This window comes from Delphinapterus leucas, chromosome 6, assembly GCF_059928025.1.
Source record: "Delphinapterus leucas isolate spDelLeu-1000000601 "Yukka" chromosome 6, BTC_Dleu_Yukka2, whole genome shotgun sequence".
NCBI classification, from domain to species: domain Eukaryota; kingdom Metazoa; phylum Chordata; class Mammalia; order Artiodactyla; family Monodontidae; genus Delphinapterus; species Delphinapterus leucas.
Genome location: NC_143134.1, coordinates 111,193,582 through 111,216,278, shown reverse-complemented (window position 1 = coordinate 111,216,278; position 22,697 = coordinate 111,193,582). Strand labels below are relative to the sequence as shown.

General features: G+C 35.8%; 1 protein-coding gene across 1 annotated transcript in view; it reads left to right on the top strand.

Annotated features, from left to right (window-relative positions):
- Window positions 1–22,697, top strand: part of MEGF9 (multiple EGF like domains 9) — an 87,580-nt gene that overhangs the window by 52,781 nt on the left and 12,102 nt on the right. Inside the window, exon 3 of the mRNA XM_089913677.1 lies at window positions 15,322–15,461. Within this exon, the coding sequence (XP_089769803.1) occupies window positions 15,322–15,461 (140 nt within the window). The remainder of the gene's footprint in view (window positions 1–15,321; window positions 15,462–22,697) is intronic.

The following is a 22,697-nucleotide window of genomic DNA, read 5'->3' as shown; positions in this document are numbered from 1 at the left end:
GTACTGGTTGAGGACATTTTGTAGAATCTTTTACCTAACAAACTATAAGCCTCCCTTCTTCCCCAATACAAAAGGTCTGTTAAACCCTTCTCTCAGGACAGTGGGGCCTCTTCACTCTAAACCTACTAAGGGAACCCTAACTTAAATGATTCTTTTTTTATTTTATTTTAATTTTTAACATCTTATTGGAGTATAATTGCTTTACAATGGTGTGTTAGTTTCTGCTTTGTAACAAAGTGAATCAGCTATACATATATCCCCATATCTCCTCCCTCTTGCATCTCCCTCCCACCCTCCCTATCCCACCCCTCTAGGTGGTCACAAAGCACCAAGCTGATCTCCCTGTGCTATGTGGCTGCTTCCCACTAGCTATCTATTTTACATTTGGTAGTATATGTAAGTCCATGCCACTCTCTCACTTTGTCCCTGCTTACCCTTCCCCCTCCCCGTGTCCTCAAGTCCATTCTCTACGTCTGTGTCTTTATTCCTGTCCTGCCCCTAGGTTCTTCAGAACCTTTTTTAAAAATTTATTTAGATTCCATATATATGTGTTAGCGTTTGGTATTTGTTTTTCTCTTTCTGACTTACTTCACTCTGTATGACAGACTCTAGGTCCATCCACCTCACTACAAATAATTCAATTTCGTTTCTTTTTATGGCTGAGTAATATCGCATTGTATATATGTGTCACATCTTCTTTATCCATTCGTCTGTCAATGGACACTCAGGTTGCTTCCATGTCCTGACTATTGTAAATAGAGCTGCAATGAACATTGTGGTACATGACGCTTTTTGAATTACAGTTTTCTCAGGGTATATGCCCAGTAGTGGGATTGCTGGGTCGTATGGTAGTTCTAGTTTTAGTGTTTTAAGGAACCTCCATACTGTTCTCCATAGTGGCTGTATCAATTTACATTCCCACCAGCAGTGCAAGAGGGTTCCCTTTTCTCCACACCCTCTCCAGCATTTATTGTTTGTAGATTTTTTGATGATGGCCATTCTGACTGGTGTGAGGTGATACTTCATTGTAGTTTTGATTTGCATTTCTCTAATGATTAGTGATGTTGAGCATTCTTTCATGTGTTTGTTGGCAATCTATATATCTTCTTTGGAGAAACGTCTGTTTAGTTCTTCTGCCCATTTTTGGATTGGGTTTTTTGTTTTGTTGATTTTGAGTTGCATGAGCTACTTGTAAATTTTGGGGGTTAATCCTTTGTCAGTTGCTTCATTTGCAAATATTTTCTCCCATTCTGAGGGTTGTCTTTTCGTCTTGTTTATGGTTTCCTTTGCTGTGCAAAAGCTTTGAAGTTTCATTAGGTCCCATTTGTTTATTTTTGTTTTTATTTCCATTTCTCTAGGAGGTGGGTCAAAAAGGATCTTGCTGTGATTTATGTCATAGAGTGTTCTGCCTATGTTTTCCTCTAAGAGTTTTATAGTGTCTGGCCTTAAATTTAGGTCTTTAATTCATTTTGAGTTTATTTTTGTGTATGGTGTTAGGGAGTATTCTAATTTCATTCTTAAATGATTCTTTACCCAGTCAGGAGGATCCGCTTGAAGGTTATTTTCTACCTCTGCCCAAATGGCAAAGCAATTGCAAACTTCTCTTGCTAAAGAAGAAAAAACCCACATATTTAATCTCTAGTTAAACATCTCTCTGATAGGACATTTTACTACACTTAAAAAGTTTAAAAATCTTACAAACACGTAGTATTTTGGGGCTGTAGTTTGGAAATAGCACACAACACAACTTGGCAAATACTACTAACATTATTACTACCACCATCAACCCCAGAATGAACAGCATTAACATTTATTGATTATTTACTATGTGCCAAGCTAAGTGCTTTATATATACTATCTTGTAAGGATAAAATAACAACTGGTTGAAGTGGTATTATTCTCATTTTACAGGTGAAGAAACTGAGACTTGAGTAATTTGCCCCCCAACAGACAACTAGTAAGTGGCAGAAACAGACTCAAACCAACACCTGTCTGACTATACTGCCTTCAGTAGTTCCCAGAGTTTCTTAGTTGAGCAGCTGAACCTCTGCTTATTTTCCAAATAAGCGTGGTAACCATCCTAGGTTTAGCTACCATATAGACAGATTCCTAGCATGAAGAATTATCCTTTGAGTGGTAAAGATAACATCATCAGTAATAAGTCATGTATCCTGTACTCTCTGATGTGATGAAATGAGAAGGGCATGTTACCTCTGTGATATCCTTACCCCAAATTCATAACTTCAGTCTAATCATGACAAAACATCAGACAAACTCAAATTGAGGAACATTTTACAAAATACCTGACCAGTACTTTTCAAAAGCTTCAAGGTAATAAAAGACAAAGACCAAGAAACTGTCAGATTGGAAGAGGCTAAGGAGATGAGTAAATGTAAGGTAATATCCTGGATTGGATCCTGGAACAGAAAAAGAACCTTAGTGTAAAAATTAGGAAAATCTGACAAAGTCTATAGTTTAGTTAGCCGCATTCTAGCGATGTTAATTTTCAGTTTTGATGAATATACCATGGTTACATGAGAAGTTAACATTAGGGGAAGTTGCGTGAATGGTGTACAAGAACCCTCTGTACTATCTTTACAACTTTTCTTTAAATCTAATATTATTTCAAAATAAAAAGTTAATAGAATTGTTATTTGGAACAGTCAGTCAAGGGAATATGGATAGCATTACTGTCTTATTATGAGGGCAGAATTGGTCCTGGTGACAATTTTTAGCCTTAGATCCATAAGAGGAATCAGGATAAGGAAATAAACTTACGTTGTTGTCATGGAGATCTGCCATTTTAGATGTATGACGTTGTGGTTAGAATATATGATCAAATTCGTAGCCTACTTTAATATTTTAAATATCTTCTTTCTCTAAAGTTTTAAAAGAAGAGCTTCTAAAATGTTAGTAGACTTAGGCTAAAATAGAAGGATGCTTGTTCCCACAGAGAAGGCTTTGTCTTCCCTGGTGTCCCTTGAAAGAAAATTAAATCAGCATGACTTTCTCCATCTCAGATGGTTGTTTCATAGCAAGAAATATGTTTCCTGTAGGGTAGAGAGAAATATGGGGCTATTTATCTTTTTTCTCCTTGGATTTGATTTCCACTCACAATATCTAAATTTCTCAATCCCAGTTAGAGATTTGGGCTTGAAATTTCTCAAGATTTCCTTTAAAAAGGAGCATAAGTGCTTCAGCCATGATAATTTTGACATTCAACGTATATAGGACTAGTTTAAAATTATTAATTTCATTATTATTAAATCATTATTATGCTTTTTTATTTATTAAGATAATTCTCTGTTATGATATATTCCATTAGTTTCAATAATTTGGGATTTTCAAGCTTGCCCCTGTGTTTATAAATTCAGTAGGTTTCCAGAGAATGTTAATAACTAATATCTGTAAAGTCATTTACAAGTAATAGTGTCCTTTTCTCCTGTACATTTTCTCATTTGATTCTAACAACAACCCTGAGAGGTAGGTAAAAATTGTTATCCACCAAATTACAGATGAGAAGTAATATTTGAAAGGTTACATGATAAGCCCAAAGTTGGATATCTGTTACATACCAGAGTGAGAAGAGTCATCTCAAGGTCTTCTGACACCATATCCCATGTTCCTTCTGTTGCATTAAACTCCCATGTCTTGCACTTCTGGGTAAGTATACCCCCCTGTGCTCGAGGTCAGGAGTTCTTAACCTAAGAGGGGAAGCACATGAAATGTAATGGTGAATCTGTGCATTTTTCTGTGGAGAAGGTCTGCAACATTCAATCGATTCTCAAAGAGATCCGAGATACCATCAAGTGTAAGAAGTTTTCTGAATACTATACAGGAAGGGCAAAGATGTTCTTCTCACCTTGCCAAAAGCAGTAATGAAAATATGGCTTATATTATCAGTACTGGAATCCCTTCGTCTCTTCTGCCAATTCCCAACACATACACTACAACCATCTCTTTAATTTTTATTTTTCCTGGTCTTGAGTTGATTTTTTTATAAGTTCTACAGTTAAATAGAATGTCCAGTAAAACAGATACTGTAGGTATTTGAAAGAAAGGTTTTTGCAGGGAAATAGTTTTAGCTTTCTTGACTAAACTGTTTACCTAAGGAAGCTGCATAATTTAGCAGGAGGATCAGAAGAAAACTAACATCTAACGAACACTGTTGAACCTCTGTGCTTGATGCTTTACACATATAACCTCTCTGACTTCTCAGAACAACTTAGCTATCTTGCTCTTAGAGGCTAAGTTACTTAGCAATATGGCATAACTAATAAGCGGCAGAGCTTAGATTTGAGACTAGGTCTGTCTGACTCCAAAGTTCTCCCCACTGTACCCTAAAATAGAATGGGCAAGATTAGATATGGCAGCGGCTCAGTGTAAGTGAGGTTCTGGGTGTGGTTAGCATGATTCATCCACCTGGGAACTGGCTCATGGAGACATAAATCTAGAAGTCAGATCTGGGCACAATGAAAATAAATATTGCATAGAAGACAATTTGAAATAATGAGAGTATGTGTAGAGAATCATTTGAAAGGTAGGATTTAGCATATTAATGAATATCAAAGCTGAGTCCACCTGACTTGCTGGAGCCTAAATGGCAGGCATTTGACATGCAGGAGATCTGAAAATAAGTGTCATGGACCTAGCCATTGAGGTGGGAAGTGGGGAGGCAGGGCAACTGGGACCAGGAGCCAGGGTCCCATTGAGAAGCTAGGGTCAATAGTTGTAATTCAGTCATTGAGAATATAGGGGACTGAGGTCAAAGGAACCAGTAAGCAAATGGAACTTGATGACAGATATCACTGAGGCTGATTGCTGTAAGTACCCTCTCCTTAGGTCAGAACTGATACCAAATAAAGGGTTCAGCACTAAGCCTAGAGGTGGAAATTAAGTCAGGGCTAAGAGTATTAAAAGTAGGGAGTGAAATAAGAACAATGACATTTTTCCAGTTAATCTAGTGCAGTGGTTCTCCGAGTATGGTCTTCAGACCAGTATCAGCATGACCTAGGAATTAATTAGAAACGAAAATTCTTGGGGCCAGCCCTAGACCTATCTGAATCACAAATTCTGGGATAGGGCCAGGCAGTCAGTGTTATAACAAGCTTTCCAGATGCATGCCTAAGTTTGAGCACCACTGATCTAGTGGACAGTGTTGCCCCCTAAAACCTAGTGTCAATTTATATGCAGGAGAAAACCAGAAGGCATTCTAGCCTCTGTTCTTTGTTTATATAAGGATTATAAACATTAAAGAGGCCCTTTTAGCAGGGTCATCATAGAATATTGAAGTTAAGTAAAATAGCATTTTCTTTGAGGGCTAGTAATTTTATTTTTATCAGCTCTTCTTTGTCCTGCTTTAAAGAACAAACCCAAGGGATCACTGTCTTCCAAGGTTGATTGACCCATCATGGACCAGTCATTAAATGTCTCATTTTGCTCACCTAGAATAAATATCCTATTTCTAAGATTCTAAGAGGTTTATTTAAATGTGATATAAAGCATCAGGATTAGGTGCTTGGAAAATATTAAACGGACTAAATTGAAGACAGTGAATAGTGCACTGAATAGTGCACTCAGAAGGCATCAGAGTTAATGAAGAAAGGTACACAGATTTTGGAGCCAGATTACATAATCATTAAACAAAAAAGTTTGAGTGTCTATCATGTGCCAGGCACTGTGCTAGGCCGTGGGAATACAGCAGTGGAGAAAAACAGATAAAACACCCTGATTTCATAGAGCTGACATTCTTTTGTTTTTTAAGAGCTGACAGTCTTAATGGGGAGAGAGAGAATAAACAAGGAAATAAAAAATATGTTAAATAGTAAGAGATATTATAATTTTAGATAGTGTAGCTAGCCAAGGCCTTTTTGAGAATATGACATTTGAATAAATAACAAAAAGAAGTTAGGGAGCATGCCATGTGGATCCCCTAGGGAAAGGGTATTGCTAATAGAGGGAACAGCAAGTACAGGGTTCCTGATACAGGAATATGCCTAGCATATTTGAGCAAAAGCAGGGTGATTGTGGCTGAAGTGATGTGAGTTGGGAGAAGGGGTTAGGGGAGTACTAGGTAAAGCAAAATATATACACAGATACTCAAAATACTGTTCTTTCAATATATCTATATTTTCAAAAAATTTTATGTGAAAAATGGGGGGGAGGGAAATAAAGCTATAGTAATTAAGACAGTGTGGTATTGGTTCAGGAATACACAAACAGATATATAGAACAAACAAGAAAGCTCAGAAACAACCCATGATTGTGAAGACATTTGACATATGGCATAGGAAGTATTAAAGCTTAGGGATAAAAGGATGGACTTTTCTATGAATTGTACTAGAGCTTTGATTATCTGTAAGGAAGAAAATGAGATTGGACCTCTAACTTTCTTCATATGCAGAAATAAAGATCAGGTGGATTAAAGACCTACATGTGAAAGGCAAAACATAAAGCGTCTTAATGACCTTGAGGTGGGGAAGGATTTCCTAAGCAATAATGTTAATGTTATGACAGTACTTACATAGTCTTTACTATGTGTCAGGCACTGTACTATATGCTTGACACATTAACTAAGTTAATCGTCACAGCAAACCTATTAGAGAGGTACTATTATTTTCTCCATTTTGTAAGTGAGGAAACTGAGGCACAAAGAGTTTAAATGATTTACCTAAGGTCATATGGCTAGTAGGTGATAAAACCAGGATTTGAATCCAGGTGGTTAAGCTCCAGAGTTCATATCTTAACACTTCATTAAACTACGAAACTTATGAAAAGAGTTGAAAGACAAGGCACAAACTGAGAGAAGATAATTGTAGCACATTATACTGATAAAGGTTTGCTTTTCCAGGAATACATAAAGAATGTGTACAAATCAACGTCAGAAATACTTGGGCAGACTCTTCATAGAACAGGAAGCTTAAATGGCTAATAAACATGAAAACATGTTCCAGAAAACATGTTCCATCTCATTAATAATCAGAAGAATGCAATTTAAAACCAGAACATGATACCACTTCAAGCTGCCAAATTGCCCAAAATTTAAAAAGTTGATGACATCAAGCATTGGTGAGGATACAGAGCAATGAGACCACTATTCCACTAGTAATGGGAGTGTAAATTGTTGCTAACACTTTGGAAAACAGTTAGGCATTGCCTAGTAAAGTTGATCGTGCACAAACTATTACCTTGCTCTTCCATTCCTTGGTAAATACCCTAGAGAAAAGCATGCTCATGTGTACCAGAAGGGACATACAAGAAGGTTCACAGAAGCCTTTGGTATCCATAATAACAAATGAAAACAGCCCAAATGTCTAGAAGAATGAATAAATACCTAGGGTTATATTCATATGATGAAATATACAGCAGAGAAAAATGAATGACTACAGCTATACAAATTTACAGTGATGAATTTCAAAAACGTAATATTCTACTGAGCAAGAAAATAGTGAATCGAACTATACATAATTATTTTTATTAATGAAGTTTAAGAGCAGGCAAAACTATATATTATTTAGTAATACATAGTAAGTGGCCCTCTTAAAAAGCTAAAGAATGATTAAAACTTAGTTGCTTCTGGGGCAAGAGGAAGGGTGCAGTTGAGGAGGGCCACTTAAGGGGCTTTACATGTCTCACTAGTGGGTATCAAAGTTTTGAGTTTATTGTTCTTTAAATAACTCAAAGATGATTGTATTGTCTTTAAATTTGTCTACTTCTGTTTTTTTTTAAAAATAAATTTATTTATTTTATTTATTTATTTTCAGCTGCTTTGGGTCTTCGTTGCTGTGCGTGGGCTTTCTCTAGTTGCAACGAGCGGGGGCTACTCTTCGTTGCGGTGCGTGGGCTTCTCACTGCGGTGGCTTCTCTTGTTGAGGAGCACAGGCTCTAGGCATGTGGGCTTCAGTAGTTGTGGCTCGCGGGCTGTAGAGTGCAGGCTCAGTACTTGTGGCGCACGGGCTTAGTTGCTCTGCAGCATGTAGGGTCTTCCTGGACCGGGGCTTGAACCCATGTCCCCTGCATTGGCAGGCAGATTCTTAACCACTGCACCACCAGGGAAGCCCTAAATTTGTCTACTTTTGAAAGAATATTTCATAATTTAAAAATGAAGACTGAAAAACTTTTGCAAAATTATATCAATAAAGTTGGTAGGGGGAAAAAGAAAGCTTTGCAAGGAAACTGGCTGTTATAGGGGCATTTGCAAATAGTGCTTGCTAGATACAGGTAGGAAACGAGCTCCTAAGTCTTGTAATTGTATTGAGACAGATCGGAAGCAATGTCTTATTTCTTTGGCAATTGTTTTAAAGTCTCATTCAACTGAGGAGATATTTAAATGACTGACGACTGAGCCAGGAGAAGATCAACATAAAAGCTTCTTCTAGGAGTATTGCAAGTCTATAGAGATGAGCACATTAAATCCTTCTGAATTGCTTTCATTATGTACATAGAGGTAATCCGTAATATACAAGAGACAGAAAAAAACATCGTATTAGCAAACAGAAGACCTAGGCTCTGATTCTGATTATTCTCTGGCTGTGTGACCTCAAAAATGGAGTCATTCACATTGCTGATTTTCTAACAATTGGGGATGTTGACAATATTAGTATTTTACCATATACGGAGCTACTAATATTCAGAAGACACTTAAATATGTAAATTTAGCCAATGATTACAATCTTTTGAAACAGGGCTTATTATTCTTATTTTTCAGATGTGGAAACTTAACTTGCCCAATAATCAAACAGCAAGAAAGTGACAAAACTGAAACTAATGAATGTCATATTGTAAGGACAAAATTAAGTAATGCATAGATAAATATTGCTCTATGCACTTTATTTATAACCCCATAGTAGGAATTCAATAAATGTTAATATTGCCCCCTGACCACTCCACCCCGTACAGGGATCAGAACACAAAGGCTTAGTTAGGACTTACTTGGTCCTCAGTACTGTTGATATCAACATTTTGAGTTAAATAGGTTTTTGTTCGCTCATCTGGAAACTAAGCCACCACTTACGCTGTCATTTCTGTGAGAAAATGAGTTCTAAATTCTAAGCGCTACAAGTTAATTTTTAGAACTCAGCATGAAAACAAATTAAGTATTAATAATTGTTGTTTTACTAAGCAAACCTTTTACAGTGGTTACAAAAGAATACAAATGTTAACATGTGAGAAGCATCATCTTTTCAAGAAGATGATACTGGGACTTCATGCTTTTTCTGTTTCAAAATGACTTCTGAAATGCAGAAATCACTATCAAATAATGGAGTAATTGTGTGGGTTTGCAAATTCTTATGGCTATATTTCTTCCATTAAAAAAAAAGTGAAGGAAATAAAAAATAACTTTCCTAGTTTAAGTTTGCCCTCCCAAGTTGTGGCTCTGGAAATATGATACTTTTATTTTTTTTACCATTAAGTTTTACTTCTGGCTTTTCAAATAAACTTTTAAATTTGATTTTGGTAAGACCAGCTATCAGAAAATATTTTTACACTTAGGCAGTGCCCTTTTTGAGTATTAAGAATTTCTGTTCAAATATGAATTTCCTCTAAACATATTTTAGACTCGAAAAAACAAGGAATGTTTAGTATAATAGCCCAATGTTTTCAACAATAAAGCTATCTTCTTTTTTCCTCCAGAAAAGGAGCTTTGCTCATTGCATAATGGTCTTTTCCATGATGGTAGAAAGACAGAGGAACACTAAATGCAAATAGTCGTTTGCCAAAATGTCTGATTATTGAGTTTCTTTCACAAAAAGGAGAAACTATTTTTTCATTACCTTTACAAACCATGAGCCAAACATGATATTAAGGATCGTTAATAACTTTTCATGTTGTTTATTTTCCCATGTAAAAGCTTTTTCTGGTTAGAAAAAGCTAGCTACCTTTTAATATTACTTTTAATATATTGGGAGAGCTTGCAATCAGCAATTTTCTAATTTCAGACTCTGTTTTAACTAGTAGTTTAAGTCTCTTCCTAAATTAAATTGCTTTTAGTTATTAAAAGAGGCAGCAGAAGAAAATTGATACATTTAATTATCTCTCTTTTTCTGTTTCTCGTTCTTTCCATGTCAGAGTGACAACATGTAAGCTGTCTCAGGAAGAAGGAAGGAGGAAAAGCAAGGCTTCTGAATAAATTAATTTCCCCTAATTAGAACTATACCTTTGTAGTTACTCTGTGACTGTTTGAATTAAAATTGATAACATTATATATAAAGGTATGCCATGCACATAATTTATACCTTGTAAATCTTAGGAAGAAAATAGACAATGTTTTTGATAATGTAAAACATGTCAAGACATTTGGCAATTTAGAAAAAAGTTAAATCAATTAGCTAGTTGGTACAAGAGCATATCAGTTCTTGCTGGCTTTGGTCCCACCTAATGTAGGATTTTGCTGATTCTTTCCCTTCTCAATTTTTAAATTTTCTTTCCAAAAACTGTTTCTACCATGTGTTCATAATGTGCTCTCTTTTCCTAGCCACATTTTTCCTCCAAACTAGTAATTACCCCATAAATTCTTGCCATTTTTCTAGGTTTGTTAACAGAATTTTAAAAGTAAATAATCTTGTCTGTTTTTGCCTAGTAGAGATTCTAACACATTCTCTTTACAATTCACAGAAAAAATTAAAGATCTAGGACCATTGTCATCATCTTCATAATTCTTTCATTTTTGAGTACTGATTATGTGCCAGACACTGTGCTAAGTGCCCTGCATATGTGATCTTTAATCCCCACAAGAACTTTACAAAGTTTGGTATAATTATCTTCATTTTACAAATGAGAATACTGAGTCCAAGATAGAATAAGAACTTAGTCCCAGCTAGTTACTAGCAGAGCTGGAATTTGAACCAAGCTCTCTCTGTCTTCTCAGGCTATGAATTTTCCATAGACCCTGATACCTCCCTTCCTGTGTTCCACCCTTCCTACCCTAGTAAAATAATGGAAATTCTGAAGATTCTCCACCCACTCATCTTAAAACAGAACCTTTAAAATGATATTTTGGTCAGTACTTGTATGACATAAATATGTACAATATCTTGAGATGACACACCATTGAATTTCCTTTTGAAAAACTAATAACTTCATGTCAGAAAATACATTGTTTACATTTTAAGAGGGAATTTTTCAAGTGTTTAAAACTTGTAATAGTTGTTCACACCTGTGAGTGTGATAAATTCTATAACTAAGCACTGACACCATAAGAAAATCTGATAATTCGTTCTGGGGTAATTTAAGAATGTATAATATATGTTTAGTATACTTAGTGTAGCTTAGTTCCACAATGTTTGTGCTTCCTTTATAAATAATTCCATATTCTTCTTTCTGATATAATTATCCATATTTCATTAGTTCTTTACTAGCAACTAACTCATGTCTATAAAAAGTGATGCCAGATGAGGAAATTCTATCTTAAATTCTTTGTTAGTTGATCTCAGTAGTATCGATTTCTGACTTTTCAAAATCCAGCTCTGTGCCCTTATTCTCCAGATATGAAGATGTGAGTCTTTGGTTCTTTCATTTTAAACCTATGGATAAGCATAAGTGGTCTGTTAACAGGCCTTTTTTTTCTTTTCTTTTTTTAAAAAATTTCATTGCATTTATATCATTGACCTTTGCTTCAAAAAGCATTCAGCGGTCTTTAACAGAAGGAGACCATGAAAAGCGGTGTTGTAAAGGCTTTATTCTATAAAAGAAGTCACACAGGGAAAGCTTTATATTTGCTGAGTGATTTAATTCTTATACATGCAGAAATTGGCCATGGGCCATGAGTAACATGATGGAAAAGCACTACTAGTTGCAAGCTCACAACCAAACTTCCCCACTCCATTCTATATATATTTTTTAAATAGAGAAAAAACACCTCCTTTCTTGTTGTTTTAAAATCTACCCAGGAAAAGTGATGCATGGTATCTAGACTAGTCAACCACCTCATCAAGATTCATAAAGCCACTTTTTTTTTTTTAAATGAAGAACTAAGGAGCATATTTTCCAGGGAGAAAGATGCCTGCTTATATCAGTCTTCTGAGTGTCTAGAGCAGAACTATGAAGAGAAAGGTCACTTACAGGAATAGCAACTACTTTGGGAACACTGGCTATATTATGGTTATGAGATATTATTAGGTGATTAGGTATTCCAAGGTAATACCTTTTTCTTATAGATGGTGGATTGGGCAGACACTGCCATTAAAAGTAACTGTTTATTCTTTTGTATACCAAATAACCTAATGTCTGTAGAGAAATGGGGAGCAAGCATATTTTGATTAACATTTTTAAAGCCTTGGAAATTGGCTAAGGCCAGTCTCCAAAAGGTACATTATATCCTTTATAATTTTCTGACAGTATAGTGAGACTTAAGTTGACTGATTCCTTCTTGTTGAGTCATAAGATAATCCTGAACTTCATATTTGACGAATACAGATTTACTTTGCTAGATCTTTAAATACCTTGGGGTATTCTGGTGTAAGACTGCATATATGTATGCAGGTGGGCTTTTGGGGTTTTTTTTTTCAGTTGTTTTCTTTTTTGCAAAGTTACTTGAGAGACTTGGAAATGTATATTTCTGTTGGATTTTTAAAGAGAATAATCATCTTCTATAGTATGATCAATACAAGCTTTAATTAAGTTTTAACTAAACATCAAAATATCTGGGCTTGTGTCTCTGAGAACCTTTGTTAGGCTGCAGTCTCTTCAAGCAGAAAGAACTCTCAGCTTTTGTTAAGGAAGACCTGAAATTTACTGGCAGTGAGAAAAGAGAGTGGGATTTATTCTGGGCAAGGCAGAAACAGCTCACTGGGGTCAGAACCTAAATAAATGGTGAATTTTGGTGCTTGGAATCTACAGAATGAAGCTTGATACGTAAGTGGGTATCAGGTTATTTGGCAGTCAGATTTTCTGTTCAAATATAGAGTTAAACTGAGGAAAGGGTTGGTAGCAGAGTGGGAAAGTCTGGCTTTGTATAAATAAACCTGCCTTTACTAGGTGTGGACAGTAACTTTAACCCTCTGAATTCCCTCAGTAGTAAAATGAGGGTTATGACCGCCACCTCGTAGAGTTATTTTGAGGATTAGAGAGAATATATATTTATTGACATAGACTCTCAATAAATGATGACATTGTTCCATTTTACACTTTCTGTAAAATTATTTGTAAGTCAAGAAATTACGTAACCAAGTATTTTAGGCAGCTTTAAGATAGAAATACAGAGTTTAATAGGTGACTTCTTAGGATATAAGGCTTTAAGATATATTAAGTATTTATTATTTACAAAAGCCTGGCTTTCTTTCCTTTCTGGAATGGTTTTGAGTTATGCCTTAAAAATATACGAGGTACAACTGTTTTTCTACTCCTTTTTGGCATACCCTGGGATATTGCAAAGAACCATAGTAAGTGGGAGAGAGAAGTAAACTTCAACTCTAGCTGCTCAAAATAGTTTTTTAGGATAGAAGGCAAAAGCCTCATTATTTAGCCCAGGGCATGCTGATAAACAGAGAGGCACATCTCAAATTAAAAAAATAATTCTTAGGTTTGTATGCTACAAATAGAATACACACAGCTGAAAATTGCTTTACTTCCATTCTGCAAAGTTCAACCCAAAGTTCCAATAACTCAAATTTAGAACTTCTATTTTTATTACAGAAATAGGAATATGGGAAGCAGTAGGGGATTACTTTAACTGACATGTGTAAGAGCTGTGTAAGTATTAATAATTTTAGCTTAGTCTTCTGAACTAAAATGAACAACCCCATAGGGGCTCATAATTAGGAGCTCAGTCTCTAAAATAATTATATTGAAATGCAGGTCTACCTTATATTGTCTCCCATCCAATATGACTGGTGCCAAAATTTTACTGAGATGAAGTCTAAAAACCTGATGTCCAGAATGAGCATATAAAGAAAGGTTGAAAAAGGGAAAGTACTTTAGCTGTTTTGAGAACTCTAGTAATTAGTATAGTCTTTCATCTTTCTTTTTCCCTTCCAGTGCTTAACTCTAAAACTCAGTTTGTGTATTGAGCATTTATTTATCAAGCATATATTAAGTGCCTGCAGCAAACCAGGAACTATACTAGAATCTGAGCATACCAAGATGGCTAAGATATGGTCCCTGAACTCAGCAAACTTACCGAGTAAGATGTATGACATGAAAATAGTTAGAGTACACTATTCCTAGGCTCATGCTAAGTCTTGAAGATAACCTTTTAAGAAACTGCATGATATGGCCTTTGCCTCAGGTCTTTACCAATCTAACTAGAGAAACAAGAGTACATATATGAAAGAGTATAGAAAAGTCCATAATTAGGAATAAAATGTATGGTATAGAGTATGTGATGTCAGGAGGCCAAAAGATCTCTGTCGACCAGTCAGGGAAGAGTTTCATGGGAAAAGATGAGCATGAAAGCAGGAAAAAGTTTGAGAGGTGAAGAAGAGGAAAGATATTCTAAGAGGGGTGACTATAGAGCAAATAAGAAGAGAAAATTTGAAAGAAAATTTGACTGAAATTGGTGATATTGGATTTGAGGGAGTGATTGGAAGAGCATGGGGTAGAGAGAGGAGAGGTGAAAATTACAACAAAGATGTAAGTTTCACAGATTAGAGAGAGATGATGTCACTGATGTAATTGACATCTAAGAAAACAGGTTAATAGTGATGGGATACTAAATAAAATATTTTTCTTACTTTAGATTTTTAGTCTTCTTTTTGGGTCGACAATCTAGAATTTTTATATGGTTTTAATTCAGAAACCAATAGAGGTCCCCATTATAGTCATATTTACTTAGTTGTGAATTCCAGTTAATTATCAGAAATATTTTAATACAGCATTGACCTAAAGTAGAAAATCATGTCGAGTTTCCAGCACATTCATTAAGGTCCTGGCCTTCATCTTCTTCAGCCAAAAGCTAGATTGCATGAGGGCTGGGTGGTATTTCTTCTCCAGATTGGGCAGTGTGGATTCTGAGGGAACTGTGGAATGATTCAGGAATGAGATGTAGCAGTAGTGCCAGTTCTTTGCCCCAGTGCTTTTAGTAAATAAAGATTTTGAAGGACCAGGGACTTGTACTCGCCATGGTTCCTTTATCATCTATTTTAAACTACCCAAGTGCAGGGGATTAAATTGTCAAAAATGATTAGTGTTAGTACTATGTTAATTGAATTAATATAGTCATGAAGCTGCTCAACTTCCAATTCAAAATAAAAATCACTCAGTACATCTAGTGAATAGAATCTAGTTGAAACTATTTCTACATCAAGATCATCTATGATGGGATGTTAGGCAACAAAACTTTCAAACTTATTTACTTTTGTTCATTGTCTTTGCTTTTATTTGCAGTTCTGGGAAATGTCAGTGCAAAGTGGGTGTCACCGGCTCTTCATGTGATAGATGCCAAGATGGATATTATGACTTTAATAAGAATGGCTGCTTGCCCTGCCAATGCAATAATCGGTCTGCCAGTTGTGATGCCCTCACAGGTACACACTTTCCTTACCTTTTTATATAATGAGTCCACTGTTCTTTTCACTTTGAAGTCCTTCATCTATGAGTTGATTCTCCCAAATAGTTTGTAAGGGTCTTTCTCTTCTAAGTAGCATGTAATAGGTCATAGCAAGCCAAACTCCTGCTACAACAACTTTAAAAAGATATATAAATTTCAAAAATCATATTGGTTGGAGATCCATGGAAGAAAGGAAAACTATATGAACTAAAATTCCAGACAGGGTATTCCTAAGTAAGCTGATGATCACCCAGCCTTTTTCCTTTCAAGGGACATTGCTGATTCTGGGCACAGACTAAGGAGCAGGCTTGGTCCAAGTAAAAGAATTCTTCTTGAGGAAAGAGATACAAGAAGAGCTTCTGGCAGTCATTTGGGGCTCGCGTGATGAATTGGAAACTAGAGGAGCCCTAAACACAAGGCCAATTTTCCCACAGGACATAAGCTGACTGTGCAGGAGATGGAAGGCTGTCCCAAAAGGTAGAAAGAAATTTCTCAGTCTTGTGGTGCTTAGGAGACAAAATCTCTTTAGAAAGAGAGGACCTGCTACAACATACAACCATCTCTCTCTCAAGACATTGCCAGATTCAGAGGTGTGTGGAGTGGGACTTAGGCTCACATTACTTAAGGGAAGTACTAATCTGTTGCAGTCTTTCAGAGCTGAGGAGACACATGCCTGCTAGGTTTTCAGTCAAAAGCCTTAGAGGGTCATGACCAAGAAGTAGTGATGAACCATAGGTGAACTGATTCATACTAATATTGCAGTCCATCCTCCACCTATCTCAATTTCTGATTGAACTGAGGTGACCCTCTCATTATATCTGTCTAACAGAGGAAAGGGGAATCATCTGTGGTTCTTTGTACATTGTGCCTGGCAATCAAAACACTAGACAATGCTCAGGTAGGAAAAATGTGACCAATAATAAAGAGAAAAACAATGGAAGCAGACCCACAGATGACCCAAGTGTTAGAGGTAGCATAAAATGACTTTAAAATAACTAAAATTAATATTTTAAGAAAATAGAGGAAAAAAAAGACAAAATAGATGAAAAGAGGCAAAATTTCAAGAGATTTGGAATCTATAAAAAATAATCAAAAGAATAATCTAGAACTGAAAAGTATGTCTGAAATTAATACCTCATTGCATGGACTTAACAGAAGTATACAGTATATACTGTGAAGGCAAGGTTATTATACCATTGTATACAGTGAAGACAAGGTTAGTAGATTTAAATACAGCTCAATTTGAAATATCCAAACTGCAGCATGGAGGAAAAGAATGCAATGGAAAGAACAGCAGGAAAGACATGTGGGAAATAGCCAAAAGGTCTCACATAAATGTACTTGAAGGCTCAGAATGAAAGGGGAGAGATATTGGGACAGAAGCAAATATCTAAAGAGATAATGTCCAAGAGTTTTCCAAATTAATGAAAGACATCAACCCACAGATTCAAACAGCTCAGCAAACCGTAGGCAGTATAAAAACAAAGAAAATCACATCTAGGCTTACTTAGTTAAACATTTAAAACTAAAGACAATTAGCTTTTCTGCTCTTCAGTTTTCCTAAATGTAAGGATTAGAGATACTTCCTTGGAAATCTTTTTTTCCCCAACAAAAAAAATCAGAACATACTAGTCTGACAAGTACAAGTGTTTTTATGAGACCAAGGTAGCAGAATATTTGAAAAGAAAGTACCCGGGAAAAATGTGTTGAAATCTTATTCTTCATTCTAATCCTGTAGTCTGTGGTGAAACAAATTGATTTAGAAGAAATTGTGTTGTTTTTTTTTCAGTTATGTGATCTGGTCCCTGCCTACTTGCCAGTTCTATTTTGTGCTATTCTTTTTCTTTACTGTTTGTGATCCAGTCATACTGGCTTCTACTCCTAAAAGGTGTTATGTTCCGCTGTCCCAAGATTCTCATACATGATCTTTCCTCTGCCTAGAATGGTCTTTCTAATATACCTGTACCCCCACCCCTGGCCCCTTTGCCTTATTAAACCATATCCTTCCTTCAGGCCTTCAGTTAAAAGTGACTTCATTAGAAAGCAGTTCATGCTCCAGGCTAAATGATAATTCCCAATTATACACTCTCATATACACTTGTATTTTTTTCATAGCACATATCACAGTTTGTAATTATATATTTATTTGTGATTATGAGTCATATATGGTTTATTCACTACATTGTAAGTTTCATACCAGCTTTGTTCACCATTTTATACAATATTTAGTAAAGATATTTGCACATAATAAGTATTTGCTAAAGTTTTGTTGCATAAATGAACAAATGAATGGAGAAACTTACAGAGCAAAGATGAGTTTCAATCCTGGATAACAACAGAAATGCTTCACCATGCTGAGTTGATTTAAATTGCTCCCTAGGTCATTTATGGTACCAGGAAGCAGTCTACATTGCTGGTTCTCATTTCTAATTTTCCTTGCAGCAGCGAGGTAGCTTTCTTTAGTGTCACATAAATCCCAACCTGTTTTTGCTCAGGAGATAATTTAAGGCAAAAGAAATCCTTTTCATGGTTATGATTTCTAAAGCAGCTAGTAATAAGAAATAAATGGTTTCTCTGGAAATATAATAAAGGTGGAATCTAATGTGAAAGAGTGCAAATAATATAAAACTGCCAGCTTAATAGAAAATCAGTCTTTCCTTTTGTCTCAAACTTTGAAAAGATTTTTTTTCAACAGTGTTGTGATACGGTTGCCCTCTGGTGGCCACTTACTGTGTTTTTGCAGTTCTTATTTCCCCCACCTGCCTAGTCTTTATCTATACCTTGTGTTTTAGATTGAAGTAGATTTTTAAAGTAACCTTTTCATGATACAGTATATTGAGAAAAATATTTTGGAAAGAAATATGTCTTAAAAATATTTCCCTGGTCCAGTAATTCTGTTTCCAGGAATCAATTCTTAGGAAATAATTTGAAATTCATAAAAAGCTTTATGTTCAAAGACGCTCACCACAGTGGCAGTTATAATTCTAAAAAATAAGACAATTGACTTACCTTGTACAAATTACTTAGCCTTGTTTTTTCACTTAGAAATTTGGGATTATAACAGTAACTGCCTAATGGGATGTTGTGAAGATTCAGTGCTATATGTTTATACAGTGCCTGGCTAATTACAAGCAGTCAGTAAATGGCAACTATTGTTATGTTGCCATGAAAATGTTTTAAAGAATGAAATATAACGACATGAGAGAGTGAAAGAAGCAGGGTATACAATGACATGTGCCATATGTTTAGACTATGTAAAAAGCAAAACCCAAACTACTCTATATAAGGAGAGATGCAAGGAAAAGTATTCAAAATCTTAATAACAGATTTCTTTGGGTGATTTTTATCTTATTTCTATTCTCCTGTATTTTTCTAGATTTTCTTTATTGAACACATACTTCCCTTAAAATGGAGGTGGGAGGGACTGTCATTTTTAAGCTAAAACTTTATGTTCACATAGTGTACTTCTTTTTAAGAATTTAAGGTGACTGACTTCGTGTATTCATAGTGTCTCATGGTGAGTACCCTGACTTGTCAGTAGCTTGACTGAGTTGACCACTCCTTCATCCTTCATTCCTCAGTGACTTTCTTCACTTTAAGATATCACACACGGGACTTCCCTGGTGGCGCAGTGGTTGAGAGTCCGCCTGCCGATGCAGGGGACACGGGTTCGTGCCCCGTTCCGGGAAGATCCCACATGCCGCGGAGCGGCTGGGCCCCTGAGCCATGGCCACTGAGCCTGCGCGTCCGGAGCCTGTGCTCCGCAATGGGAGAGGCCACAACAGTGAGAGGCCTGCGTACTGCTAAAAAAAAAAAAAAAAAAAAAAAAAAAGAATTAGCTTTAAGATATCACACTTTCCTGTTTTGTTTTGTTTTTTTTCCTCCTCAGTCAGCTCTGCTAGATCTTCTTCTTTTCACCTATAAGCACTGGAGTGCCTCAGAGGTTTGTTTGTCTTGACACATTTGTCTTCTGCATTTATACTCTCCCTAAATGATCTCATTCAGTCCCTTGGATTTAATTTAAATGCCATCTACAAATGAGCTAATTACCAGAGTTACATTTCTCCCTTGATCTCTACACTCAAAGATCTAACAGTGCACTTGACATCTTCATTTGAATGCTCTAAGTCAGGGATCCCCAACCCTCAGGCAGTGGACTGGTACCAGTCCGCCACCTGTTAGGAACCAGGCCTCACAGCAGGAGGTGAGCAGCAGACGAGCAAGTGAAGCTTCGTCTGCCGCTCCCCATCGCTCACAGTACTGCCTGAACCATCCCCGCACTCCCCCACCCCTGTCCATGGCAAAGTTGTCTTCCATGAAACCAGTCCCTGGTGCCAGAAGGTTGGGGACCGCTGCTCTAAGTGGCAAGGTAGCCTTAACACATCCAAAACAACTCTTTGTTTTACTATATAAGCTAAGCCCACTTTACTCCTAGTGTTCTTCATTTTGGTGACTGGCACCATAGGAGTCACATTTGCTTCTTTTCCTTACTGCAGATGCAGTCTGTCAGCAAGTTCTGTCAGCCTGACATTCAACATGACCTTCATTGCTATCATCCTTGTCTAAGCAACTGTCATCTCTCTGAATTACTTTGACACGCTCTCATCTGACCATTCTGCCTTCTCTCTTGTCCTCTCATCCTCTGACCCCCACCCCACCACAGTCCAGTCTCACATAACAACCAGCGTGATCTTTTAAAAATGTAAAACCAGATCATGTCATTCGCATGCTCAGACGCTCCAAAGTCTTCCTATCCCTCTTGGAATAAAATTCAAACTTCCTCCCATGACTACATTTTTTGGGCCTCTGCCTTTCTCTCTGACCTTATCTTCTGTTACCCTCTCCCTTGTTTGCTTAGGCTGGCCTTTCTGTTTAACAGGTTGAAGTTTGTCTTCTGTTGCATAGAGAAGATTAGGCATTTCTTTTTATAACAAAGTACCTTGCTGCATTTCTGACAGGTTTATATGTGAACTAGAGGTGACGAAATAAATAAGGAAAAGGCTTTTTACAGGTGGCAATTTATGGTTTCAAAGCTTTTTCACTGAATTTGGTTGGAAAAGAACCCTACATTCTTTCTTTGACCAGTTATTTTCTTGGTTACCCCCACCAGATTTTTTTGATGCTTAGCCAAGGAGCATGAGATCATCTTCAGGAAACACTTATTCTTTTTTTTGGGTTAGCTCCTTTGGCCATCTTTCAGCAAAGAAAATGTGAATTTTAAGGCAGTATTGTTATATTTGGGAGGTTCCAGGCAGAGCATAATGAACAAAGTTACGCTTCAGCTAATTTTTATATGTCATTTGTCATAAAAGAAAGATTCTCAAATTTCAGATTTTAAAGGGAATTTAGATCTCATCTAGTTAAGCTTTCCTAGTTTGTAGAGGAGGAATTTGAAGCATTATATCCTATGGAATATCTACATATACCCTCTGAAATGTTTACATTACATTAAATCATTGGGCAAGGAATTATTATCCCATTTTACATATTAAAAAAGTGAAACTCAGAGAAGCTATTTGCTGAAGGTCACATAGCTGTAAGAGGTTCAGCTGAGAATGGAACTCATATCTGACATGAAATACATACCATTTTTCTTATGTTATGTTGCCTCCCAAAGAGGAGTTGTAAGCTGTTAGAAAAGCAAATTCATATTATTCGTTCCTGCTCTATATGGACTTTAAAAGTTATGATCTTTATTTTTATTGTAAAAATCAATCTTCAGTTTTGTACATGAAATGTTTTTAAATTGCTTGAGCTTTTGAAATACTTTACAATATGCATTTGGTACATTTTACAATGTATTAATTTTGTAATCAGAAAAAAATTAAGATAGTAAAAATAAAAGTGATAAGTGCATACTAGAGACAATTTAAAAATTAGAGGGGAAAAAATCACTTAAAGGACTGTTGCCCCTCACAACTATTGGTAGCATTCTGGTGTATTTATGTCTTATCTGTCTTTAATTTATTAATTTTCTTTTTCTATAGCTGTGTTCCATGTGCATGCTGTTTTTAAAAACTGATGAGTTTTATTGTTATACTTGTTTCCTCCTTTACTTTTCAGATAACATGTTTACCATGTAGGCTTATTTTTTCTTATTGATTTCTCATTGCGGCTTGTGACATAAAACAAATTGAAATAAGAAATTCTTCTGGAAAAAATATTAAATATTCTAATATAAATGGTTTAGGAGAGTGAAGCTGTATTGTGATAAGCACAACGACAAACATTTGAAGGTCTTACCTAGAATAGTAGAGAGCCCCAAAATAATAAGCATGTAGGTCCAGTAACATTGTAAGAGCAAAGTATTAAAAGCATATATATATACTGTTTTTTAATAAGACCTTTTCTTGACACATTGCAAATGGCATGTTATTGGAATGCATCCTTATTCTGTTTCAGAACTATTAATTTTTGAGATATTTTTGTATTAAAGTTTAGGACGTTATCAGAAATTTTTCTTGAAAATTATTCCCGTTGGACATTTTTAATAGGGGGAGAGCAGGTAGACAGATTTTATACATAAAGCAGGTTTTGACTTTTCCAACCTGCAGAACACTTTGACATTTATTTTATTTTTAGAGCCAAAATCTACAGTTTCCTAGTATGTATTTTTCAGCTATTTTTATTGTCACAGTGATACACAGCTAAAGAGGGATCAGGATATAAGAAGATCTGCGAAGAAACCAGTACCTTAAGTGTTTATCAACGTATGAGGATATACTACTTTGTTACATATATGAAATACATTGCTAAAGAGGGATCAGGATATAAGAAGATCTGTGAAGAAACCAGTACCTTAAGTGTTTATCAACGTATGAGGATATACTACTTTGTTACATATATGAAATACATTGCTAAAGAGGGATCAGGTTATAAGAAGATCTGTGAAGAAACCAGTACCTTAAGTGTTTATCAACGTATGAGGATATACTACTTTGTTACATATATGAAATACATTGCTAAAGAGGGATCAGGATATAAGAAGATCTGTGAAGAAACCAGTACCTTAAGTGTTTATCAACGTATGAGGATATACTACTTTGTTACATATATGAAATACATCATTAACACTATCAGGCCTTAACAAATTATATGATTAAAAGTGATATTTACATGCAAATTTGATTTAATTCAGAGTTAAGTGTTCATATAATAAAAAAATGTCTTTCTGAATAAGTTCATGAAGTTTCAAGGAACTTTGCTGTAATCA